Source organism: Ambystoma mexicanum, chromosome 6p (genome assembly GCF_040938575.1).
Source record: "Ambystoma mexicanum isolate Mex_15411 chromosome 6p, UKY_AmexF1_1, whole genome shotgun sequence".
Classification (NCBI taxonomy): Eukaryota; Metazoa; Chordata; class Amphibia; order Caudata; family Ambystomatidae; genus Ambystoma; species Ambystoma mexicanum.
The window spans coordinates 31,387,127-31,412,373 of record NC_090935.1 but is presented as its reverse complement, the minus strand read 5'-3'; the positions used below and the strand labels follow the sequence as shown (position 1 = coordinate 31,412,373).

The 25,247-nt window shown below is 44.7% G+C and overlaps 1 protein-coding gene across 1 annotated transcript in view; it reads left to right on the top strand.

Annotated features, from left to right (window-relative positions):
* LOC138510648 (vomeronasal type-2 receptor 26-like) overlaps positions 1-21,623 on the top strand; it is a 58,728-nt gene extending 37,105 nt beyond the window's left edge. Inside the window, exon 3 of the mRNA XM_069626435.1 lies at positions 20,725-21,623. Within this exon, the coding sequence (XP_069482536.1) occupies positions 20,725-21,623 (899 nt within the window). The remainder of the gene's footprint in view (positions 1-20,724) is intronic.
* Positions 21,624-25,247: the final 3,624 nt, after the last annotated feature.

Here is a 25,247-nt window from a genome sequence, read left to right as displayed (position 1 = left end):
AAAAACACGGTCACTAAAAGATATACACTCCCTTCAAAGAATATTAGACAAGTCTTAAGTAAAGACCCACTTATTTTCAGACAGCGGTGAGCGCTTAACGTAGATGGCACTCTAATAATTCGTTTAAGAAAGGGAGAGAAAAGCAGAGAATAAATTGGAACAGATCCCAACACTTTTTCATGAACACAACAAGAGAGGAAGGCAAGTAACACCGTGAGTTTAGAGTCAGTAGGCCGGATCCACTTTAAGAGGATCAAACGAATTGTGTCCAAGTTCACACAGTTGCGATGCACAAGTGTCTTATAAATGTTCAAAAAAGAGTTGGACCAAAGAAAGGGACCGGTTAGAAGGTCAAGGCGGCCAGCCTAGTCCAGAAGGTTAAGGGGTTATTATTACCTTGTAGCAATCTTTAGAAAGGGAGGCCTGGCGGACACGGTACCTTAAAGTGGTGAGAATATTCCAGTGGGGGCAGTTGTTCCTGGCAGCGGATGCAAGTTGGTGCTTCGTCCAGGGGAAGAGAGGATCTCGTTGAGGAGGAAGACAGGAGTCAGTTGCAATGCCAGGGAAGAAACCAGCCACGGAGTTTCTCAGGTGAAAGGAGCGGTCTTTTAGTTCGTGGTCCAGTGGTAAGTGGCTATCCGGTTGCCGGGTTGCTTGACACGGGCAATTCGCCCACTTGGCCGGTCGGGGGTGCAAAGAGAAGAAGGTAAACTGGTTGTGCCCATCAGTCAGGGGAAGAAGCCTCTCCAGCCGGGAGATCCTCTCTGTCGTCAGGAAGTGGTGAGTCGGGTCCGCAGGGCTCCACCAGTGGTGTCGTCATGGTGGGTCGGCTCAGCTTCTCCCTCGTCGGATTCTCAGGTCCTGTGGTGACTTCTGAAGTTCCAGTCCCCAAAGCCCTGCTTTTATGCAGCATACCCCCATTCATTCAGCCTAGCTGTCAATCAAACATGCTAAGTGGTGAGCCGGCCGGCTCACCACTTCGGCCAATCACACAAGAGTGCGACTTGAGTTACCAAGGTAACTCAGTCCAGGGTGCCTAAACCCCCTCCCACACCCCCTGTGGTCCCCAGACAGAGTGGCACCACTTTTGGAGGCTTCTGTGGAGAAGCCCGCCAAAAAGTGGAACAAAGGGCTCGACTTGGGTTGGAGTCACAGAAGAGAACACAAACGCCATTTTAGAATCAAGTCGTGGCAAAAAATACGAACCGGCGAATTAATATTAATTAAATAAACCGGCGGTATGTTCGAGGCTATGAGAATAAAATAATTAAAGTTGGTAGCCTCGAACAATGGGAAAATCCCATAGGGATATATTCGCGGTCGAATATAAAAAGTAGTTTCCACTGCCACCAGCCAAAACTCGATCAGGGGGGACGGAGACGTGCCCCTTCGACTAAGAGACCCGGGGGCAATCGAATTGCCCCGACCAGTACATCCACAATATGATGGTTTGTACTGGTTTCTGTTCATAATTTGGGACTAGTAAAGCCAATGGTGACTTTACATGCCCTGGGAGACAGTAGTCAGTCCCAGGGTATCGAGTCTATGGTGGGGCGTCACTATGACACCCCTGTGTTACTGCATGGAGGGTGCTGTATAACACACATAGTGAAAACACATGAGACCCTATGGAGTAAAGGACCCCATAGCCCACAAAACACATTAACAGTCAAAGGAACACCATAAATCATGTCCCAGAGTGGGAGGAAAAGAGTCTCACTCTTGGCAGGAGGAAAAACAAACTCCAGAAATCCAGCAAAGCTGCTGGGGGACTCACTAGGTTAGGAAATTCAGTCTAAAGAGAGAATTCTCCCTAACAACCGGGTGGGCTTAAAACAGGGATGTTTGCTTGCCCCCTGTCTCTTCAATGTATATGTTTCCGATATTGGAGACTATCTGACAGAAGCAGGTTTGGAAACCCTGAACTTGGAAGAACTGTGCATTCCCTGGTTGGCGTATGCAGACGACTTTCTGCTCCTCGACTGCACCAAGATTAGCCTTCAATGCTTAACTATTAAATTTGCACATTTTGCATCGGAAACTGAATTGACTCTCAAACTTTGGAAAACCCGCGTTTTGGTGCTGTCGAGGGGACCGAAAAGGAAAAGACAGAATTGGCGTATGCAGAGGGCGCATCTGGAGTGTACATCGAATGTTCTCTACCTGGGATTCCCCCATACGGCCCACCTTTCGGGATGTAGTCTCTGCTCTTTCCTTAATCAGAAAGCCATTGCCCTGGTTAATCAAATGCTTAAACCGGATGAAAAATGTGGACCTTTTTTAATCAAATCGTGGATCGTCTTCTATGAAGGCAAAGTTGTGCCTAATTTGATATATGGGATGGAGCCACACTATTGTGAACTGGCGAAATGTTGGAAAATGTTAGAGGGAAGGCTGTGGAGATGGACACCTAAGCAATCTAACAATATTCTAATGGTGGCTGTCAGGATTGGGAATAGCATCCTTGGAGGCCCGGGGGAGATGGAGATTGCAATCCCTATTTCGAAGTATTGTTGCCCCATTGTTGAATACTGAAGAGGGAAAACCCAACCATACACTCCCTCCCGATGGACCCCCCAACTGGAAGAAGTATCCACGACAAAACAACCACCAACTGTATGAGTTCGCACCAGTCCCCACTGCCCCCACCATAAGCATGCATCACAAAAGATACCCACCAACCCGACCTTACAACCCTGTAGCGGTACTAACCCTACCCAAACTGAGTGAGGAGAGACAAGACCGAGTTTGGGATGACTACATGGACAGGATCGTCTAACAACATCGCAAAAGCCATGCTGCAAGTCATTAGAGACGTCATAAGACATAGATACATTAGACAGGAAGCACACATGCACCCTGCACATTCAGGACATTCACACACCAACCTACATGAAGGATACTTGTATACAGTTCTATGAGATAGAGCACGGTAACATATACATACTGTCTGCACGTTTATTATTTTGTCACCTAGGCCGCACAGAACCGCTGAAACGCAAGATGCCAGAAGAGATTGTGCACATGCTTGCAGATGCTACTTGCTATTAACCATATGAAAGGACAGGAGCGCTTGAGGGACCTGACCGACCACATCTCATTCTAACCTAAGGACATTATACAGAATACCCATTCAGAGCCGGAGTAGGCTTCAGGAAACTCCAGCAGGCCAGGATCATCTCCCAGAACCCCCAAGCAGCGAGATGCTGTGCAAGCAGAATCGCCATGGCAGACGCATGTTGCAAACGACATTCCACACCCACCAAGCCAAGGTGAAACCGGCTCCAGCAGGGACTCGTGTATGCAAAATCCAAAATAAATCGAGGTATTTCAGCCTCACACACGGTGGCATCACACGTGACTTGGCCAAAGCTGAGGTAATGCCAAGACCTGCAGGCTGGGAAAGCACAAGCAGCTTCGTGTCTAAGACCGAGCTTGCAACAAATCGCAACATATCAGCAACAACATACGCTGGGAATGGAACGCTCTCATCGTAGTAGTATACCCACACCATTGTTACTCACTGTCACCTGGACAAACATAGCTGATACACATTATCCATGAGCAGGTGTCTTGCAGGTTGGGAACAAAGTTTGTCCCAGGCTTGGGGGCCCACGGACTGGGCAATCAGAGCACTGGGGGTTAGGGGCAAGTGGTGGGAATCACTAGGAGGGCTAATGTATGAATTCCAGTGTAACAATTTTTAGGGCTGAACCAAGCACACCACATGACCCAGCGGCCTCCACTAATATTGTGCACTATATGTCCCCATACTGCACCTACCACTCAGGGAGCCAATCCTGTGTGGCGTTAGGTTTGTGGATGGAACTGACTGAGTGACGCCAATAGTAACGTCATTTACTTACAAAACCGGCCTACGAGAAGGAGAATGTATGATTCCGCCTAGAGTACTCTATGTAGATCCCTGTGGTTTGTGCTAATAAACTGCAGAAACATTTGCCCCTTCTGTGGACCTCGACTTCTTTGTGACAAGGAGAGGAGTTAGGGCCTTCCGTGAACCGGAGGTCAGCAGACCACAGGTGCACCTCTGCCGGCCCCAGAATTACCCTAACAAGTTGGAGGCCCCAGAGAGATCATTTGTGAGGTCAGCTTGGCCAGTTGCTGCCCCCTCTGCCGCCGGACCTCGGAGAACTGCAGGACCCTCATGGGAATTGCGAGAAAACCAGATTGCGCAACTGCAGATTGGTTGCAGGACCCTTGCGGGAATTGCGAGAGAACCGGATTGCACAACCAGAGATTGGTCGATGGGAACCAATTTAAAAGACATCCCGCCCCCGGTTGGCGAGTTGTTCAACGCGGTCCAGAGGAGGTGAGGTGAGCCGAGGGCAGAGAGTCAGCGGCTGAGCCGCGCCGGCAGACGCAGAACTAAAGTAAGTGTGGTCCACACAACCAGCAACCAAATATTGTGTGGGGGGGATGTGTAAATAAGAACGAGGGCAAGTTGGCATTGTCATGATTGTTGGTCAAGAGGTATTGCTCAGCATGTATGCGGTTGTAGGGATTGGAGCGGAGGTAGTCCCCAAGTCAGTCAACAGACTCCCGAATAAAGCAGGGCTTGGCATGCCGACATGTCTGGGCAGTGATCATACATATAGGGGTGTGGTCCTCCTATGAGTTGAACATTCTAGTTCAGTGAATAGATGTATTCCTGTAAAAGTTAGCTGGAGCTATCATAGATCGCGGAAGGTAGTTAACTGGTTAAGTTTCACTGGTGAGAAACGTATCACACATCAGGCGACGCGACGGGTGCAGTTTAATCATAAAATGAATTGATGATGTATACTCCACTCCTGGGGTGGTGGGAAGACATCTGTGGGGATTGTGGGTTATCAATGTGGGATTGAATTGAAGGGGTCATTGTCTTATGTGCACATAGGTTGTTTTGTTTTATGAACTGTTAGCTTGGTGACGTCACTCACAGGCCATTGCATAGGACACTGTGTTATTAGCGGGTACAAGGGCAGCAGCGCGTTGCTGAGATTGTGAGGCAGGTGGACGAGCGGCAGTCTGCGGAAAGTGCCTGCGCACGATCAAAGGGGTATGCCGGACAGCAGAAACCCTGGTGGAGTTGGGTCATTACAAGAGTATGCTGCGCAAGGTGTGGGGCCTCAGAGATACATAGATATTAATAAAGTGAAATTGAACTGTATAACACAACCTTTTTATCCTTGCCCTGACAGCGGAGAGTTGAAACCCACGATTAGAGGTCAGGTACAGTACGAAACAAATGGTATGATGTACCACAGGGGAGGGGGGAACATCGTACGGTGGGACCCTAACACTAGTGACCCCCAGCCAGCATCTCTGTAAGACATGGCCCCTTTATAAGGACAGGATAGTGAAATATAGTGTACAATGGACAAAATGTACAGATGGAAAGGTAACGGTACCATGGCCACCTAATAGCAGTTTTTCCAAAGACGTGTTGCAATCACTACTGACCTATTTACACAACACATACAAGGGGAATAAATTAGCTAACTACATGGAGATATTTGAACTGTGGTGGATGTTTCAGGAGCATCAGCCTTGGATGATGAGTTTACAGGGGCAAGGGAAGGGGGGAGGATCCCTGTGCTCCACCTCCCGTACCTCCTAGCATTGCATCGGATGACGCAGAGGAGGAGGTGGAGGAGGGGGAGCAGGACCCATACCCAGTGCCAGAGTTAAGAGAAGTTAAGGAGCCTCGAGAATTAACAGCGGCAGAAGGTTATTTGAACCCCACATGCAAACCAGGTGGCTGCCCCTAATGCCCTGCAAGAAGGGACACAGCAGAGCCAAAAGTGCAGGTCTTGATGAAAGCGGGTTGCAGCAAGTAAAGAACGAATTTTCAGTAATAGGTCCAGATGAATGGGTAGCGGCACGGGTGCTCTTGAAGTTACAGGGGGCCGAAGGTACATCTAAGGCCATAGGGGAGTTGGAGTTGGACTGGGATGCAGAGGAAAATCAGTGCACGTAACAAGGGAATGGCAGTTGCGGGAAGAAGAGGAAGTGGAGTTAGAAGCAAAAATAATGGAATTGAAGGAGAAAAGGAATGTGTTAGTGAGACAGCTAGAGCCAAAGGAGCAGGAGAGGAAGGAACAGTTGGCATCGGTGGAGTAGGAGCAGAGAGAGGGAATAAGGAGGAGTACGACAGATGGAGAGAGCAAGGTGCAGGCTGTGGCAACTAATATTGAAGTGGACGAGAGTGAAGGGGATGAGACTGAGAGGGAAATGGCGTTTTGGAGGAGGAAGATATTCCTAGACCAACAATGTAAGTACGAAGAGGGAAGATTAGGGGAGTTGCAAACAGCGAGTGCAGGGAGAGAACGAATGCAGAGAGAGGAAGACGAGAGAGTACTGCAAAGGGTGAGTGAAGCAGTAAGGGGGGAATTGGAAAGGAAGAGACAGGCCGAGGAGCACAGAGGAGGACAACAGGACAGGCAGGACCCTAACGGATGCACAGTGGATGGTGCAAGTACGTCTAAGGTGCATACAAAAGGGACCAAAGTCACTGACTTGGGGGAAGGGAAGAGGATAATGATTGTGGACTAGCAAACATTGATCTTAAGATACGCTATCCACTCCTACATCAATTAACATTCTCAGACGGATTCTGTAACGATGAGGAAGAGACAGATGGAGAAGGCGAAGAACAGTGATGCAGAAATAAAGAGGCCAACTAAGCTTTATATAACACGAAAGGCACGGGAATGTTATGGGAATGTAGAACACCTGAAGCGAGGTGCGGGGGCAGCGCAGTCACAACATAACCCAGGACACAATCACAGGAGTGGCTCCACAAACACTGTGCACTAATAGACTGCGGGACCTCCCAGGGTGCAGGAGGGATGGGGCAGTAATAATAAACCATAGGGGACACTCGTGCACATAGGGTATACACACTGGGACAAGGGACAGCACACCACGAGCACACGCTATAGACATGCCAGACATTGGGTCAAATGTGAGAGATGAGAGGGGCCCTATTCAGGTGCGACAATACCGGCCCACACCTGAAGAGAGAGCAGCGTATTCACAGATGTCCCTTTTAGAAAGGGGAGGGACAAGACCACAGTATGTACCGTGGAAACACACAGACAAGGAAAACATAAAGTGCAGGTTACTGTCCTTGAGTGGGGGAGCGGTTAAATGAATATATGAAATGGAAAAGTTGCCAACAGGACACAGGCTGGTGGTGGGAGATGTCAAGGGCTTGCTGGTCTCCATACTGGGTGACGCCGTGGATGACATTTGCAAAAGGGCGGTGTTCCCGGGAGTGACTACCCAGAACACAACACATGACAGATCCCCATTTGCAAACTGTAGACATGCGGTGTGGGAGGCACTGCGGACACAATATCCCGACACATCAGACATAGGTGCAATTATGTCACGTAAGATGTGTGACGATGAGGACCCCGTCAGCTATATCCAAGAAATTCAAGAAATTTGGCACCTCGAGATGAGGGCGCCATGGGATAAAATTATAGCGATCTTCTACCACATCTTGATCCAAGGGTTACCAGCGCAGGTGCAGAGATAACTGAAGAAAATGGTGGGTATGGAAGCAAAGGGATGGTCAGAAATACAACTCACAATAGTGCACCATTGCAGTCTGTGGCAGGAAAAGATGAAGCAAAAGACAGAAGATAGGAAGGCAGATGAAGCAAAATGTATCCAAAAGAAGCTATCGATATGTGTTCTAGAAGGAGCACTCATAACAAGCCCATCCCCACAGCCGCAGACACCAGTTTCACAACCCCAACCTCAACCCCAACAGCAGCAGCAGTATAATACAGTACAGCAATACGCAACACAAATGGGAGGAGGATACATGGGAATAGATGGGTATCAGAACAATTATAGAGGAAGAGGAGGGTCCTAGAGAGGGCAGGGTTTTGGACCACAATATCATCACCAGGAGAGTTCAGGAGAAACCACAGCCAGGGCAACAGGGACAGGGTGAGGTAGGAGGAGGATTCCGCTGGCAAGCACGAGAACCACACCAGTGCTGGCCATGTGGGCAACTAGGTCACATTTCCCGCCCATGTAGGAGTAGAGGCATACAACAAGGGTGGGGTGAACAAGGGCAACAATGTTACCAGGACGGACACAATGGATACTATACTCAAGACCCCTTACAGACAGATCAACAAAACATTCTGCCACAAAAAAGCATGCATCTGTCTTAGACACAGCTCCAACCTATGCCAGGAACACAACAAATACCAACACAACCAGCACCACAACAACAACAACAAAATGGCTGTACCAATGGCCCAACATACACAGACAGCACAGCAACTGACACAACTACAGCACAACTCAGCACAACCCATGGACACAATGGCAGTGGTACCAATAACTAGGCTGGGTGGGGTAACTATAGTGGGACACAACCTTTAGACAGGAAACAGACAAGTACTATACCCACAATAGGACTGCCCTCAGACAAACTTGTAAAGGTGGTGATAGGTGACAAAACGTTTCCCTTTCTTGTGGACATTGGGGCCACTAGGTCATGCAGATGGGAGGGAAGGTACACATTGTCAGGCGATGACATGAACATTCAAGGATTTTCTGGGGCTCAAGATGTGGTTCCCTTTACTAATAACATCTCCTTATCAATAGTAGATCATGACCTATCTTTGCCTTTACTCTAAACAAGTACCTGTAATCATATTGGTCCGCGATAAAATGAGCAGACTGAACATGACAATATCCTTCACAGACAAAGGCATAGTGAGCTCTACACCAGGCATTCACATGCTCACAGCCAGACAAATACTACAGGCATATTGCAGGAAAAGTGTACAGAGTGGGGAGCCAGTTGAACCCGAAATATTCCAATATGGGACAGACATGGCACTTACATGGCTACCAGGAATAGCAGGGAAGGTTTGGAGAAGGCCAGGTGAGTACCTCGTTAGGCCACAGATACCAGCAGATGAAAAGAGGGAATTGTGGCAAGAGAAGACTAGGTTTCAGTGCACACCCTAGATGACGAGGGTACGGCATGGAGGGCGATAATAGCACTATTATTTTTTAATTTTTATTTTTTATTTTATACGGTTTATTCAAACCTTTAAAATCTTTTACAAACACATTAACAAAACAACATGAATCATGTGTCAGTTTACATCGCAAATTCCTCCCAACTTCCTCTTCCCTCCACCATCCGATTCGCCCTGCTCTCCTTCTGGCCATTTCTTGTTTGTTAAGCGGCATCAACCAGACTTAGACGCTCTTCGATTATTCTTAAAAAGAGGGTCAGAGGGATTAACAATTTGAAATCAGTTCCATTGAACATGTGGTTACACCAGTCATCCGCATCCAAAGAGGGGTGTTTATCCCACCAGGGGCCCAGATGTAAAGTTCTTTCATTGCGGAAATTAGTACAAAACAGAACCAGATGCTTCAATGTTTCCGGTTTACTTGTACAAAATCTGCAAATGAGATTCATGTTACTATTCCCTTTCCATCTCTGTATTCGCTCTTTAGTTTTGAATAAATTCATGCGAAATAACATAAAACGTCTACGTGCCTCCGGGTCTGGAAAAAGACTGATGTAGCGTTGTGCCGTGGCAAATGCACGAGCTTCGGCTGGGACATCTATCATCAGTTTTGCTCCCAATCAATACGCCATATTTTTATTTTTGCAGCAGTCGGGTTTTCATGTAATGTGAGTATCTTAATGTCAAATTCAGTTAATAGACTCTCACATCTCTGCATCAACATGGACACTAGATTCTGACCGTTTTCCGATGCGCTGTGGAGAATTTCAAACTGCAGAATGTTTTCTTGTACTCTGGTCTTACGGAATAAGGATAGTAGATTCCAAGTGATTCTAGCCTGAAGTGAAATGAGAGAAAGTTCATATCTGATACAAGCCGTCTTCGTTCCTCTTGGGAGTCCCAAAACTTTCGTCCAGAATTGATTCTCTAAAAAGGACCATAGTTTGTGTGTGCACCCCAGCGCATTTTCGGCCCCATAGATCAATACTGGAACGACCTTCTGTTGATAAAACAGCCTTAAAAGTTCAAGAGAGAACTTCCCGAATTTCTTTTTCATGATTACTGCTTGGCTGGATAGTTGGACGCATTTCCTCTTCGTGTCCGTTATCCAGAGACCATCATTAATGCAGGAACTTAGTGTCATTCCCAAGTATTTCACACTTTTCGATATTTTTAGAGGAATTCCACCCAAAGTCCAACTGCACTTTTTACTTGATTTCAAGGAACCTCCTTTCAAGTTATTAAATACTAGGATTTCACTTTTGTTTGAGTTAATCAGTAGCCGATTCTCTTTTACATAGTTCTGGACAGCATCTAGTTTTCTTTGTAGTCCAATAGGCGTTAAGTCCATCACAACAAGATCATGGAGCAACCAACTTATGTGAGATCCATTTATTTTCGGCGGAAAAGAACGTGTTGCGCCTAATGAGTTGCCAATATCTGCTATAAACAGGCTAAAGATGGCTGCGGCAAGCGGGCAACCCTGCTTTACACCATTGCTTGTAGCTATTGCCGATGATAGCCTTCCGGCTTGGTCCAGCCGAATCTTGATCGATGTACCCGTATGTAGTTTTTGAATTGCAGATACAAGTTCTTCCGGGCAACCCCACCGCCGCAGTTTTGTCCACAAGAGGACACGATCGACAGTGTTGAATGCGCTCGAGAAATCTATGAACGCTACATATACTACAGTGTTGGTTTTTATAGCCTCCATCTTTGCCAAGTTTAGTAGGAGTAAACATAGAGAACAGCCCACTTGTTTGACGAAGCCTGCCTGTCTGACATCGATGTGACCTGATTCTGATGCCCATTTGACCAATTTTTGCTGGAGGGTGGTAGCGTAGACTTTGCCCAGGACGTCTAGCAATGCCACTGGTCGATAGTTTTTCGGGTTTTACCTATCCCCTCTTTTGAAAATTGGCACATTGATCGCCGTTTTCCAAGATTTAGGGGAGTTACCCAAAGTGTTTATTCTTTTGAATAATACGGCGCATATCTCAGCCCAGATCTCGGGATGTTGTTTTATGGTGTAATTCGCTAGACCATCCGGGCCGGGAGCTCTTGAATTATTGGCCCTTTTAATTATGTCCACGATCTCATCTTTGCAATATGTCAGACTTCTAGGTGGAAATATTGTTTTTGCCTCGTGGCACGCAAGTGTAGTTCCCATGTAAAGGTCCTCAAAGTGGGACGTCCACGCTGTTTCAGTCACCGGACACGTTTGCAGCGTCTTTTACGGTGCCTGCATGTTGTTTGTTATCCTCCAAAACTCTTTTGTGTTCTTATTCTTCATTTTTTAAAGTCATGTGTATGTGGGACTTTAGCTGGTTTTTGTAAGACTTCTTCGCTGTTTTAATTTGCAGCTTTCTAATATTCGGGGCTGATGGTCGAGCCTGTCGGATTGCCAGTGCAAACTTCTGTTTCTTTTTCTGAATTTCCGGATCGAACCAATGTTTTCGAACCAAATTAGGTTTTTTCAATCCTGAATTCTTTATCTTGAATTGGAACAAAAGCTGGTCATATTCCAGTTCGGTACTGTCCCCACAGTAAGCAGTTGATATCTCAGAGACTTCATATTCTTCGAGGCGCAGTCTTACCCTGTTAGCTACTGCTGAGATAGTGTGTTTCCATTTCACGGGGGCATCCTTTGATGCGGTAAGGAGTTACGTTATTAACATGTTGTGATCACTGTTTGTTTGGCTCTTGATTTCAAACGATTTTATTCTGGCATGTAGATCAGTTGATACAAAAACGTAATCGATTGTTGATGTTTGGTCGTCCCGCCGCGACGTCGGGGCTGGAGGGATGTCCCCAATCGTGTTTCCTTTCAACATTTACAGTTGTCTGATTTCCATTTCTTCAAGCCAGTCAGGCAATCGCCTTTTTTCCTTCAGTTGCCAATTTAAAGAAGTCCACGTTCAGGTACCCACATATCAGGGTGTTCGCCCTTGCACTCCCTTCGAGGAGTATATCGAGAATTTCTGCAATTTTCTCTATAAACTCGCATTTGCCTACTTTCTGATGGTTCCAGTAGACGTTTAGAAGTGTTATTTCATCGTTGGGCTTGCATCTCAAAATCCCGTTTATAATAGTTGTTTCCTGAATAAATGGTGAGTGGTTGTAGGATTTCAAAATCCTAAAGCCGGAGGCCCTGTTTACCATTGTTAACAACCCCACTGTGGGGCGCCCTTTTGCCAGTTTTACTGCTGGATTTATGGCCACCTCATAGTTGGTTGCTAATGGCATTTCGGTTAGCCATGTCTCCTGCAGACATGCAACCGCAAAACCCTCCAGCCAGTTAGTGTTGAAAAGATGTGTAAATCCTTGCGTGTTCCAGGAGGCCACTGAACACACATTTAAGTTTGACTCTTCCTGGCATTATTGCTGATCTTTTGTATTAAGTGCTGCAGCAAGCCAGCCCCAATCATCACTTTCCTTGCCTTGATTGGTGAAATTATGCATTTCATATATCGACGATTGAGACTCATGATTTCCACTTATGGTGATTCTGATCTCTGTTTTGGGTGCTTCCGATACGTTTGTGTTGTTCGGCATCTTGAAATTGAAGTTTGAGACCTTTTTTCTGTTGTCTTCACATGTTAAGTTCGAGCACTGACTGCCGGCCCTTGGCCTTCCTTCGATCATTTTAATTTGCAAGTGTTCTTTTTTGTTCAGAGAGCGGAACTCAGTACTCTGGCATAGACAACTTAGCGCTTCTTCATCGTCTCGTAAGGTCAATGAATCGTGTCCCTGGCTGGCGCAATCTAATGTGTAAACTTCAAATCCCAATGAAAATAGCGCAGCATTTGCCTCGATAATTGTGTTCGCTATCAATGAAGATCCGACATGTAAAATTATTTTGTCGTTTCTTTTTTCATTGGGGAATTCGACAATTTTTATTTCTTTAGACGTGATGGCTCGTAGGCTTGGGATCAAGTGAAATAGTCTGGTGATGTTTGCTCGATTTAGGATCAACCTATCCTTCGAGTCGATCCTCTCAATCTTTACCTTAAAACCTTAATAGCACTACCAGAAGAGTGTTGATTAACTCAGGTGTCAGATGAGGCGCTATTCTCACAAGAGAAAGGGATAAGCGAGATGATGACTGGAATCAGTGTATATGTCTGGTTATGTATAACATACAGAGAGGTGGCTCAAAAAATAGCAATGGCACTAGAAGCTCCCCTCCCAGCACCACCTCCCTTCTGAGAGACAGATCTAGCGAAGTTACCCAACACACTATGGACCTACGACGTTCGATGTATAAAAAGCATAGGGGGAGTGGAAATTAAGCTGAAGAAGGGGCGATTTTACCCAGAGTGAGACAATACATCCCCTGACAAAAGATGCAGATGAAGGCATTTATGAGACAATCAACACCCTCATAGACAGAGGTATCCTAGTACCATCAGAATCCTCATGTAACACTGCTGTGTACCCCGTCCTCAAGGCAAATGGGGGTCGTGGCATTTTATCCACAATTCACAATCCCTCAACCACATTGTAGAGGCAGAATACCCCATAGCGGCTAACCCTGCCACGATACTCTGTGGCATTCCAGCTGAGGTGGAGCAGTCCACAGATGTCGACCTCAAGCACGCCTTTTTCTCAATACCCTTACACCCAGACTCACAGGATCTGACAGGTTTTACGTACCGCAATCAACAATGGAAACACACTAGATTGCCCCAAGCATATTGTGAATCACCATCCATCTTTAACAGAGTGATCCAGATGGACTTGGCCAATATCCAAACAGAGAGCATGATCCTGCAGTACATAGACGACATTGTCATGTGCAGCACCACAGAGGAAGAGTGACGGAAGGACTCAGAACACATGCTCACAGTCTTAGCAGAAAAAGGGTACAAGGTAGACAATGCAAAATTACAATATTGTCAGAAGGAGGTACTATTCAGATTTATGAACAAAGGCTCCTGGATAAAACCCTATCCTGCCCAGGAGGGCTTCATGGTAAACAAAAATACAGGTGAACGGGTCAATGTGACAAGCATACCCCCTTACTGTTAAATCACCATTAGCACATAAAAATCAAGTTCCACACATAAATGTTTTGTATACTGGTTTTTTATATTTTGCAGTATCTACTAGAATATTGTTTTAGGTATATATAGATTTGCACAATACAAACAAAAACAAGTGGGATCACTTGCACATATATCTATACAATAAAAAAAATTGATTTCTACTGTTGATACATAGCAACAGGGGTCGGATCATGTAAACAAATGAAACAATTATACAAAATATATTTCAGTACAATACAGTGAAAGAGCATTGGTGACACTGTGGTTGGAAAAGAGATTCGTCTATACCAGGGTGTTTCAGCCGTCTATAGGGGCTAGATGTGCCACAAATTTCTCACGGCCTTCATCAGGACGGAAAATACAGTGTTGTCAGGATGTTCAGAACGTGCTGAAAAAGTGAATGCGATTCAGTAAGGGGAGTGCTCTGGAAATCTAATTTTAACAGTGAACAAATCACTCAGGTTCTACCGTGTGGTAAGTGGACACGGCTTGCCTGTGGGGTATTATTTTGGCCACAGATGTAACAAAGGGAATGGCAATCTCCCACTGGTAAAAGTCGCAATGGACTCCTATTGACAAAAGGAAATGAAAAAAGGAGAGCTCAATATTGCCTCCTATTTAATTACAAACAAAGGAGGGGCCACGTATTAATTGTGCAATATGAAAAGTCATGCCATCGTACAATGCCCTTGAAGCCTCCTTTATGTAGGCAAGACCAATCGCCTGATCAAAAAGCGCATTTCAGAGCATTGATCATGCATTAGGAACAAGATCCCCAACAAACCTTTGGTAGATCACTTCACTAAGAACAATATTTGGCTGCTGCAGCCTTCGCTGTAGAAAAAGCATTATCAATAACTAAGGGATACTCCACCACACTTTACATGGAACATGCCCTCTTCGCGATCCTGCACAAGCCAAAAAGCACACTGACAACACAGAGGGCAACAGGATATGAAATACTGCCGTCAAGACCCGAAAAAAATAGTGAGGTGCTAAAATGTAAACCCAGCCTACTTCTTGACAGAAGAAAACGGAAAAGGGGAGTATGCCCATGATTGCACCAAATCTAGTGAAGTATATACAGCAACACGGAAGTTAGAGCAAGATGCACTTGTGGGGGGAGAGGTGCTATTTATTGATGGTTCATCAACAATTGATCAGGGCGATGGGATCAGGAGAACTGGCGTGGCATTGGTTAAGTTAAGAGAAGACTGGACGAGCAAGGTAGTAAGAAGTGTTCAACTACCCTCCCAATATTCAGCACAGGCAGCAGAACTAGTGGCTCTGATATTGGTACTCTGGAAATGTGAAGGAATAAGGGTTGCAATATACTCTGACAGCGCCTACGTAACGTCAACAGTACACTCCGTCTTAGCAAGATGGTTAGGAGAGCGGATGGGACACCAGTACAGCATGCCATCATGTTGGGGGAGTTAATAGAGGCTTTTATGCACCCAATGGAACTCGCATTGGTAAAGTGCCAGGCACACACAGGAAACGATCCAATATCGAAAGGGAACAACACAGCAGACTGCCATGCAAAACATGCCTCATATTTTGGGGAAATGTGGGACCACAAAAAAAACAAAAAGAAAGGGGATGGGTGAGACGGATGCTGATGAAGGACAGATACAACCACCTACTCGAAACACAGATTATGGAACTACAGGCAGCAGCACCAATGGGTGAGAAAGAGTTATGCAAGGATATTCAATGTCTCCCACTGATGTCCTATGGCGACAAAGGAAAAATGGAAAAGTAGTAGTGCCACTAACACTATTGAAAATAGCACTGGCCAATAACAGTATCCCACACACACAGCTTTGGCTTAAAGTGCTATTTAAATTCAATAAATACAAATACAAATACATGGAAGGAGGTCATTGCAGCACGCATTGTAGAATCATGGTTTTGCCCAGACCTAAATGCACAGTTCACAGACTTTATCAGCAACTGCCTGATATGCCAACAGTTCACTGCTGGACACACACTAAGAGTAATACAGGGAACAATCCCCAGACCAGAAGGACCATTTTTACACCTCCATAATGACTACGTAGACATGGTCAACATATGTCAAGGCTACCAATACACGATTGTGGTAGTATGCTCCTTTTCAAGGTAGGTAGAGGCAGGACCATGCTCTCCTGCCGATGCCCTTAGAGCAGCAAGATTCCTGGTACGAGAAGTATTCCCAAGATGGGGCATCTGTGAGGTCCTGCGCTCTGACAACGGACCTCACTTTGCGAATTAACTGTTCTAGAACATAACAGCCCTATTAGGGATCAAGCACAAGTGTGCATGTGCATATCACCCACAAACTAATGACGTCTGTGAATGCCTCAACGGTCTCCTGAAAGAGAGCATAGCAAAGACACAGCAAAGTACTAAAAAGAATTGGCTTCATTGCCTACCCCTGGCCCTATTTGAGCTCAGGAACAAGCCTGGGTCCAACCACCATTTAACGCCCCACAATGTGGTAACTGGATGATGTATGCATATACTTTTTGGCTCCACACTCACTGGCTATAACGGCCTGTGAATCAACTACAAATGTTCTTGGGGATGAAATGTATACCTGCATGACTTCACTTGTTTCTAGCGCATCTTTTATCTCCCGACAGATACAATGAACAAAGGGGAGGCAAGAAGACGGTGCAGAAGAGACTGAAAACTTCCCTGAAGCAACTAAAGAGCCCCCAGTGAAAGTAGGGAACGCCCCATGAATCACAGGACCCCATTGAGTTGAGGAAGTCACTGATAGGGCTGTGAAATTAGCAGGTAAACACATTTGGCACCATTCCCACGATATAAAGCCCTGCAACGCACCGGCCTCGCCCCAATGCGATACTACAGAGATCAACAGGGTAAATGATGCAGCGACGAACGCTGTGCAACCAGCCAATACTGCCCCCAATTCAATAGCTAGGGAACTAAATACATCTCCCAGCATGAGTGACCAAGAAGGGACTGGCCATCTAATGGTCAGATGCTCCTAAGCATTAGAAATTCCCACTGCAACAATGGTGCAAATTGATGATTGAGAAAGAATACCCTTATCCTTTACTTGGACATTAACTATTCCCCTGAACAGTAGCTCCTGAAGAGATCCTATGGTTACCCTGTACAATTGTTCTACTACTATACTGAAGTCAGGCTAGCAACATATATTAGACTTCAGCCAACTTACCCAATTAAAAAATGAGCTCCTAATGATCATTATACTATGTAAACACTGTCTTAACATTCTTCTTATTCGCACATGCAGGGTTCTGCGTCTGATAACTGTTATTGGATAAATGCTACAAACAGACTGTGATATTTGATTTAAATGTTACCCTCTACTGACTACCCTGAAGCATTGTCCCATCAGCACATCCATGCTGTAAGGAGGCCCCTGCATTCCAGACCAAGGCCACCACTGATTTATTACTATGCCTTTCTTGCATACATAGAGCAAGCCCACCCACAACTTCACCACGTCCTGCCCACACTTAGAAAAAGATCCATACGCAAGATCTGTGAGTAAATGTGTGTCTGGGCATTGCATGATTACTTAGTTCAAATGGCTTAAAATACTTACAAATACTAACACAATAACGCTTTTTATTGTGATTATCAGGTGGGTAACTTTATCATCTCATCAACCGTGAGTTAAATCCTTATTTTTAGTAATTACGTTTCAACACTTTCAAAAAAATAAAACACAGGACAGATTTGCAAAAGCATTGTTTCAGGTCCTTCCTGATGCTCCTCTTGCAAGTTTTCTGCAATCCCGTCCAGCACTCCGGGCTGCAGCCACAAGTAGAATTATTGTTCCCATTTCAACCTAGAGCTTTGGTCATGCCGCGTGCCCCAATAAGTAACACAGAGTAGGCATTCGTCCTTGCCGAGTGCCAGGCCCCTTGTCCATGTACCATAACCATATCACTATATTTTGTGCTTACATTTGGACACTTTGGAAAAATAAAACACAAAATAGATTTCCAAAGCCATGCTTTCAGGTCCTTGCCAATGCTCCTTGCACAACTTTGCTCCAAATCCATCCATCCATGTTTTTTTTTTTAGAAGAGTGTCAAAATGTACGTTTATAAAATAGTCATGTATCTTGGCTCCCACTTGACAACATTCATTCAGACTTTGCACAAACATCCAAGGTTGGGTCTATAATCATTCCAAAATCTTTTGTGTGTATTCGTCAAACGGCAACAAAGTTATAAGCATCTAAAAATGTTGAACCCACCCCTCTAATTTTGCCCCCTCTTCACAGAATCCCACCAGACTTTGCAGAAACATTGAAATCTTAAATCGATTAGCAAACATTTATGCAGATTTGTGAAATGGCACCACATTTATAAGCCTTTCAAATATTGTCGGACACCCCATCTAATTTTGTTCCCTCTTTGCAAAACAGCACCAACCTTTGTAAACACCTTCAAGGTCAAGTGAAGAAAGATATCACAGAATTTCATGCAGTTTCATTAAGTGGCGCCAAAGTTATAAGCCATCCAAAAACTGCTTTTCACCAACCCTGTAATGCAAAAATATGTATGGATGCCCCCGAACATCTGAGATGTTCATGAACATCACATGGTTGTCCCTGAACTGTTTGCGGACATCGGAGATGAAAACAACCAATTCTTTTGGCTTTATATGGCCATATCCCATCCCATCCTCATCACCCCTCACCACCCAAAAGATTGCTTCATTAGTTTGGCAAGTGCATGGTGTGTTTTTTAATATGTTTTTATTGCCATGTTCGCGGACACTGGCGGCTGGCTGCAAATCAAACATAGCCAGCATTTCCAAAAACATGACGTACCTCACGCTTTCACCATCCAATCAGCGGGCGCATCTGATGTCCGCAATTATCACCTGGCCACTGCACCATTCTGGTGCCTGTCCGCGGACCGAACAGGGAAGTAGGTCTGCAGATCGAACCCAGATATCATTCATTTGTTTTACCTACTTTTTGTCCGTTTTAATACTGATTTACACCATATTTACAAAAGCTTTTTGGTGAAAATCCATCCAGCGGTTAGCACTGTAGGCGTGAGCAACATTTTTCTCCCAATGTGTCTATGGGGAAAAAAACATTTGGGAACCCCCTTATACCATTGCCCCCCCCTACATGAAACCTCATCAGACTTTGCAGAATCAATCTGACTGGGCCATATACTTATTTTGCAAAGTTTCATGAGGATTCTTACAGGGGGTGCAAAGTTATAAGCCGCCCAAAAACTGCCCTACTGCTACCGCAGGCCCTGTAATATATATTAAGTATAAGTAAGGCTTTTGATGGGGTTAACCGGGAGTTCCGATGGGCAAGGATATCCAAATGTAGGTGCCCTGTTACACTTACTGATTTCCTATCAGCCGCGCACAAAGATGCAAAAATCAGGTTTAGACTTGATACGCAGGGATCAAATACTCTGTGGATTGATACCAGCCAAGGTCTACGTCAAGGTTGTGTATTGGCAACTTTTTTGTTTAGCTTTTACATAAAAGATATGGGTCTGTGCTGGGAAGGTGTTTGAAACCTACCCACCGGCTTTAGGCCAAACAAAGGTGCAATGCCCAAACTATACAGACAACATAATCATATTGGATATTACCCCGATAGGGCTGCAACGTGCATGAGATAGGATTAATAAGTATTTGCTAAATCTGGATCTCAAGCTAAATGTACACAAATGTAAGGTTTTGATTTGATTTAATAGAATAAATGGAAGTCTTTTTGGTAGTTTATAGAGGGACAACCACTGGAAGTGGAGAAGGGATTTAAATATCTGGGTGCCCTGTCCAACTCGGGTTTCTAGCCTCAGCTGTGCAACTAAGGTTATCTCACCACACAATTGGTCGTTACTCTACACTGCCTATACTGAAATTGTATAAACTTGAGATTGCGCTTAAACTAATTTTTGGGGTGGAAAATCTGCAACGATCTGAATGGATGAAGAATAGAGAGATTTTGCTGAACTATAGATGTTTATAAAAGGTTTTAATGTTTTCACACCATACTTGGAAAAACATCCTTCTAGGGGCTATCGTGTGAAGGCTCCGAGACTGAAACGCAATCTTTATCCAATGTCGGAAGTTCTGGTCATGCAATCGGGTATTGACCCCGGTCTGAGAGTATGTCGCTATTGCAATGGGGGGATGGAAACCCTGAGACATTTATGTGTGGATTCTCCAGCATTGGAGAAAATTTGGCACAAACAGATGAGTAGAGTGCTGAAGATTGGGGGGACTCGTAATGCAGATTAGCTATGGACTAGAATTTGAAATCTCAATGAAATATCGTTTTAGATTTTTTTTACAAAGTATCTTAAAGGAATCCTAACTGTTTTTTAAGTGTATGAATTTGAATAATTATAATATGTTACTTGTATTTGAATGTTTTTTTTCAAATATATTATATATAGATTGTTTACTATGTAGTTTGTATCTTGTATAGTATGTTTAATTTGGTTGTGTGAAAGGTTTGTGATGTATAACCAAAGCACATGATAAATAAATAAATACATTATTATTCAACTAATGCTGATTTTTTTAAATGATATCTAAATGTTCTAAACATATTTTTTTATGTCACATGTTAGTTCATATTTGGAAACTGATAGCATTGTTTTAACCATTTGTTACTGTTCTTCTAGATATGGAAAACTGTTTACACTGCCACGAGGACCAGTGGCCCAATGACAGGAAGGACGGCTGCATTCATAAGGCAATCAATTATCTTTCATATGGAGATTCCCTTGGTCTGACCTTGGCTTGCATAGCTGTCGTCTCATCTGTAACTACAGCGGCAGTGCTGGGAATCTTTCTCAGAAACCGGGACACACTGATAGTGAAGGCCAATAACCGGGACCTCAGCTACACACTCCTCATCTCCCTAATGTTGGCCTTTCTCTGCTGCCTCTTATTCATTGGGCGTCCAGCACCATTGACCTGCCTGATTCAACAGGCTGCATTTGGGATTATTTTTACTATTGCAGTGTCTTGTGTTTTAGCAAAGACTATGACTGTCATCGTTGCCTTTAATGCCACCCGGCCTGCGAGTCGATACAGCAGATGGCTGGGATCCCGGGCGTCTGGTTTCATGGTCTTCTTGTGCACTCTGGGAGAAGTAGTGATCTGTCTCTCTTGGCTGCTCACCTCTCCACCTCACCCTCACAATGACATGCAGTCTGAGACTGGGAAGATTATCCTGCAGTGTGACCCAGGATCTCTTACTGCCTTCTACACCGTGATTGGTTACATGGGCCTGCTGGCATTTGCCAGCTTCATGGTGGCGTTCCTAGCCAGGAACCTCCCTGACCGATTCAACGAGGCAAAGCTCATCACCTTCAGCATGCTGGTGTTCTGCAGCGTCTGGGTCTCCTTCATCCCAGCCTACCTCAGCACTAAGGGAAGCTACATGGTGGCCGTGGAGATCTTCGCCATCTTGGCTTCAAGCTCTGGGCTGCTGGGCTGTATATTCCTGCCCAAATGTTACATCATTCTGCTCAGGCCTGACATAAACACCAGAGTGCCTTTAGCTATAAATATCTGATTCTAATCATGTAAAATAAATGTAAAGCAAGCCCATCATGCCCAGTAGAATGGAAGGGCATGTTCCTTTACGCTTCACGATTTTTGTAGAGTGCATCTGTGACCACCAGATCAGAGTCCTGGCACTGAAAAACTAACGTGCTAAAGATAATACAGCATGGCGATCAGTGGCAGCTGGGGAATGCTTTAATTGGGGAGGGGTTAAGTATTTCCCACAAGCATGGCGAGCGAGCCCGAACCAAACAAGAGGTGTTCGGGGTAGGGCACCCTCCCATTAGAAAATCTTTTGAATAATGGGTTTAAATTGAGCTTTTTACATCACACTTTAAGTGTAAAATTGGGTAATAACCCTTATCATGCGTGCTTTATCAGACGCCCATTTTAAATCGCATTATACAATCAGATCCTCATCCCCACCTCAACCCCCCCACAAAATCAGGGGCCCTGTCCAGGACAAACACTCAAGCACACATCAAACATTCACACAACATTTGATTGCTCATTCATGAAGAGTTTAGTTGTGCACCCATACACTTGCTCATTCATGCGCATACACAGCACCCACACAGGCATCATGCACCCACTCGTTCATTCACACATACAAGCATTCATATCAAATACGTTCTTCTTACACTCAACTTTTTCACCACATGAACAGAAACCAGGAAGCAAAGAGCACTTTCTGGTTTCTGCACGTGTGTCCAGCGAAACGTTCAATTTCCCAGCCTGTATCCCCAATGGGCCATGCAAGGTTGGGGAAGCAAATACCTTTGTCCTTGCATGGTTGATTGTGCATGCATGCTGGGGGAACAGAAACTGTCAAAGGAAAACCATGTTTCCCTTTGATAGTTTAAGCCAGCCCCGGGGTGCTCCTTCAGCTAGAGGAAGCAGCTGAGGAAGCTCTCAGTGTTTACCCTGGGGTCTCTTGACTCCTCCATAATGGGCGAGGGTACTGACGGGCCAGCGTCCCCTCGCTCTTTGTATACGAGCCATAACTAATGGTGATCATGCTGCTAGTTAGGCCTGGTGTCCATCGTAATGATGTTGGAAGCCCATACGAGAGTCTGGCCTCAAAGACGGAGAAAGCACAATCTCTGGTTCTGCTTTTTGTAAAGGCTGACCTCAGATTTCTGCACTTTTAAATATGTCACCTCTCAAAAAGTGAATGCACATTGTCATTTAACCAAGTTTATTTCACAGCGACTGCTGGGAGAGGGCTAGACAACTCATTGGAGATTGAACTTAACTGGGTCTCCCTGACCCACAGAACAGATACTGTATATACACATTTTCAGAACATTTAACACACTCACACATTTCCCTCATGTTCCCTTACAAAGCAATTACCCAAATTACAAATGGTTTAGCCCTATACAAGGAAATCTAGTCCCCACCATCTCATTGGATGTCTTCACTGTGGCACCACCCCCTAAGACATACCATTTCATTAGATTGCAAATACAAGCCCAACCCTCTTCCTGTGTTCCTTCTTGCAGGACATACAACCCTAACATGAACACACACTACGATGTAAGCACTGATTACACTTGGTCACAGACCTGCAACTCTACATCTGACACGCATGGTTTATGTAGGGGCACTTTATGAGGCTATAGTCAGCTAAATAAAAGCTCCTTTGACCGGGCACTAACCCATTTATCCTTGGTGTCATCTCACGCCCTATCATTATGCGACCACCATTTCATTCCATCTGGCCCTTCCCATTATACTCTTTTCCTTGCTAATCTATTTGATGTTCTAATATGCCCACGGTCATTTTCACTTCCAGTCAACCTTCTACAATTTTAGCCACTAACCCCAGATTGACAGATGTTTCTTCTGCCACTCGAACAACAACTTCCAAGCGTAAAACCTGGGCCCATCTCTCTTCATTCTATTTCAACTCCAAATATCCGCTCCCATGTTGTTGCAGCTGTCCCCCCCCCCACCCACCTTGGCCAGCCAGCCTTCCGAACAAGCATGTGTGCATGTTTATTTTATGTGTGTTATTTCAAAACTACCACATCCCTTCATAATGGGTTTCCCATTCAAGAGCCTTTTCCCACTTTGTATGAAGCTGTGCACTTTTAAACCTCATTACGCTAAATTGCACAACATGCTCCTATGTTATGGTCATACAATCTTCATTAAGTTGCTACATGTATGCAAATCTAAAATGTATCACACTAGACACTAAATAACACTAAAAGTAACCTTTAACAAACCTCAATTAAGTATTCTGCATACATGCAAAACTGCAACATTGTAACAATATCACATCCATACTTAACACTAATATGGCGCATGCACAGTGAATCTCTCCTTTCTACCGAGATAAAATCCATCTACCCCAATGTTCCCATCTTTAGTTAATTCTTTAACTAATACATTTCCTGGACCCAAATCTGAACCCACATGGCATGATATGGGGGTCACCCTAGCCTTGGACGCGTTGGCAGACATTATATGAGAGTTATTGGCATGTTAAAGGAACAGCATCTCGAAAAAACTTGTCAAACACAAAAAATACACAGTGCAATGATAATTGGCCTCAGGATCTTCATTGTAAGGGTCATCCATGATGGAATCCACATGAAACAAGAGTCAATCCACAAATCTGATTTAATGCCAGCCTCCCCTGTATGGCCAAATCCAGTTTATGCAATGTGGTAATAGTCTGTGCAAGTGTCTCATTCTCACCATCGTACAGAAGTACGAAGGTGCAACACAGACTAACAATTTTGCTATACACCCTACCCTCCATAGCAGTGAGGAGGTCTAGGATGTAGTGATTCTGTAATGCCATAAGCCTCAAAGCACGCATTTCTTCATTGATGCCACAAAGTTCTAAGGCTGAAGAATTCACCAACAGAAGCAGTTTGAATCGGGTAATCTGGAGCCATTTTGCCTTTTCCATGACTTGAACACTTGGGGCCAGGAATGAGGCAAATACCATCTCAGACTATCTTTAAGTCTGTTAAGATTACCTGGAAAGTCCCAAATTACATAGAGGTTCTAGAGCAAGTTCAAACCAGACTCAATCACGGAAATAGAGATGGTGCAAGGCAAAATCCAGCTTTATTAATATCAAAATAAAGCAGGCACAGCATATAAGCATTGGATTCTTGTAGCTTGTGCCCATTACATAAAATCAATGGTTTATATGTTCAACATTTGTGATCACTGACATCATACTGTGATCTTATTTACCAAAAACCTACTGTGAACAGGCTTTGGCTATTACTGGTGGTTACATATACATTATATAGGGGTTAAAATTTCTAATTGGGTAACGCTTGTCTGATGGCTCCTCCTGCAATCACCTCTAACTTGATAAAGACATCATCTCTGCAATATGTAATTGGCTGCCACCGTGTTCATGGATGGTGTAACATTGGAGATGTTCATGGGTAGGCTGACAGGTTTTCTAGACATGAGCCAGACAGGACTATAGGGAGAGAGGCCAACAGAGTGCTTTCCTTTTAATTAAGGAAGATACCGTCCCTCATTTATAAGCCATGCACAAGGGTGATCTCTTTGTATTTGACCTTGTGTGGCGTCTCGTGTCTAAGTGTACGTGTAAGGAGTAAGGCAGGTGTCCTATCTAAGTTCATTGCTAATGAAT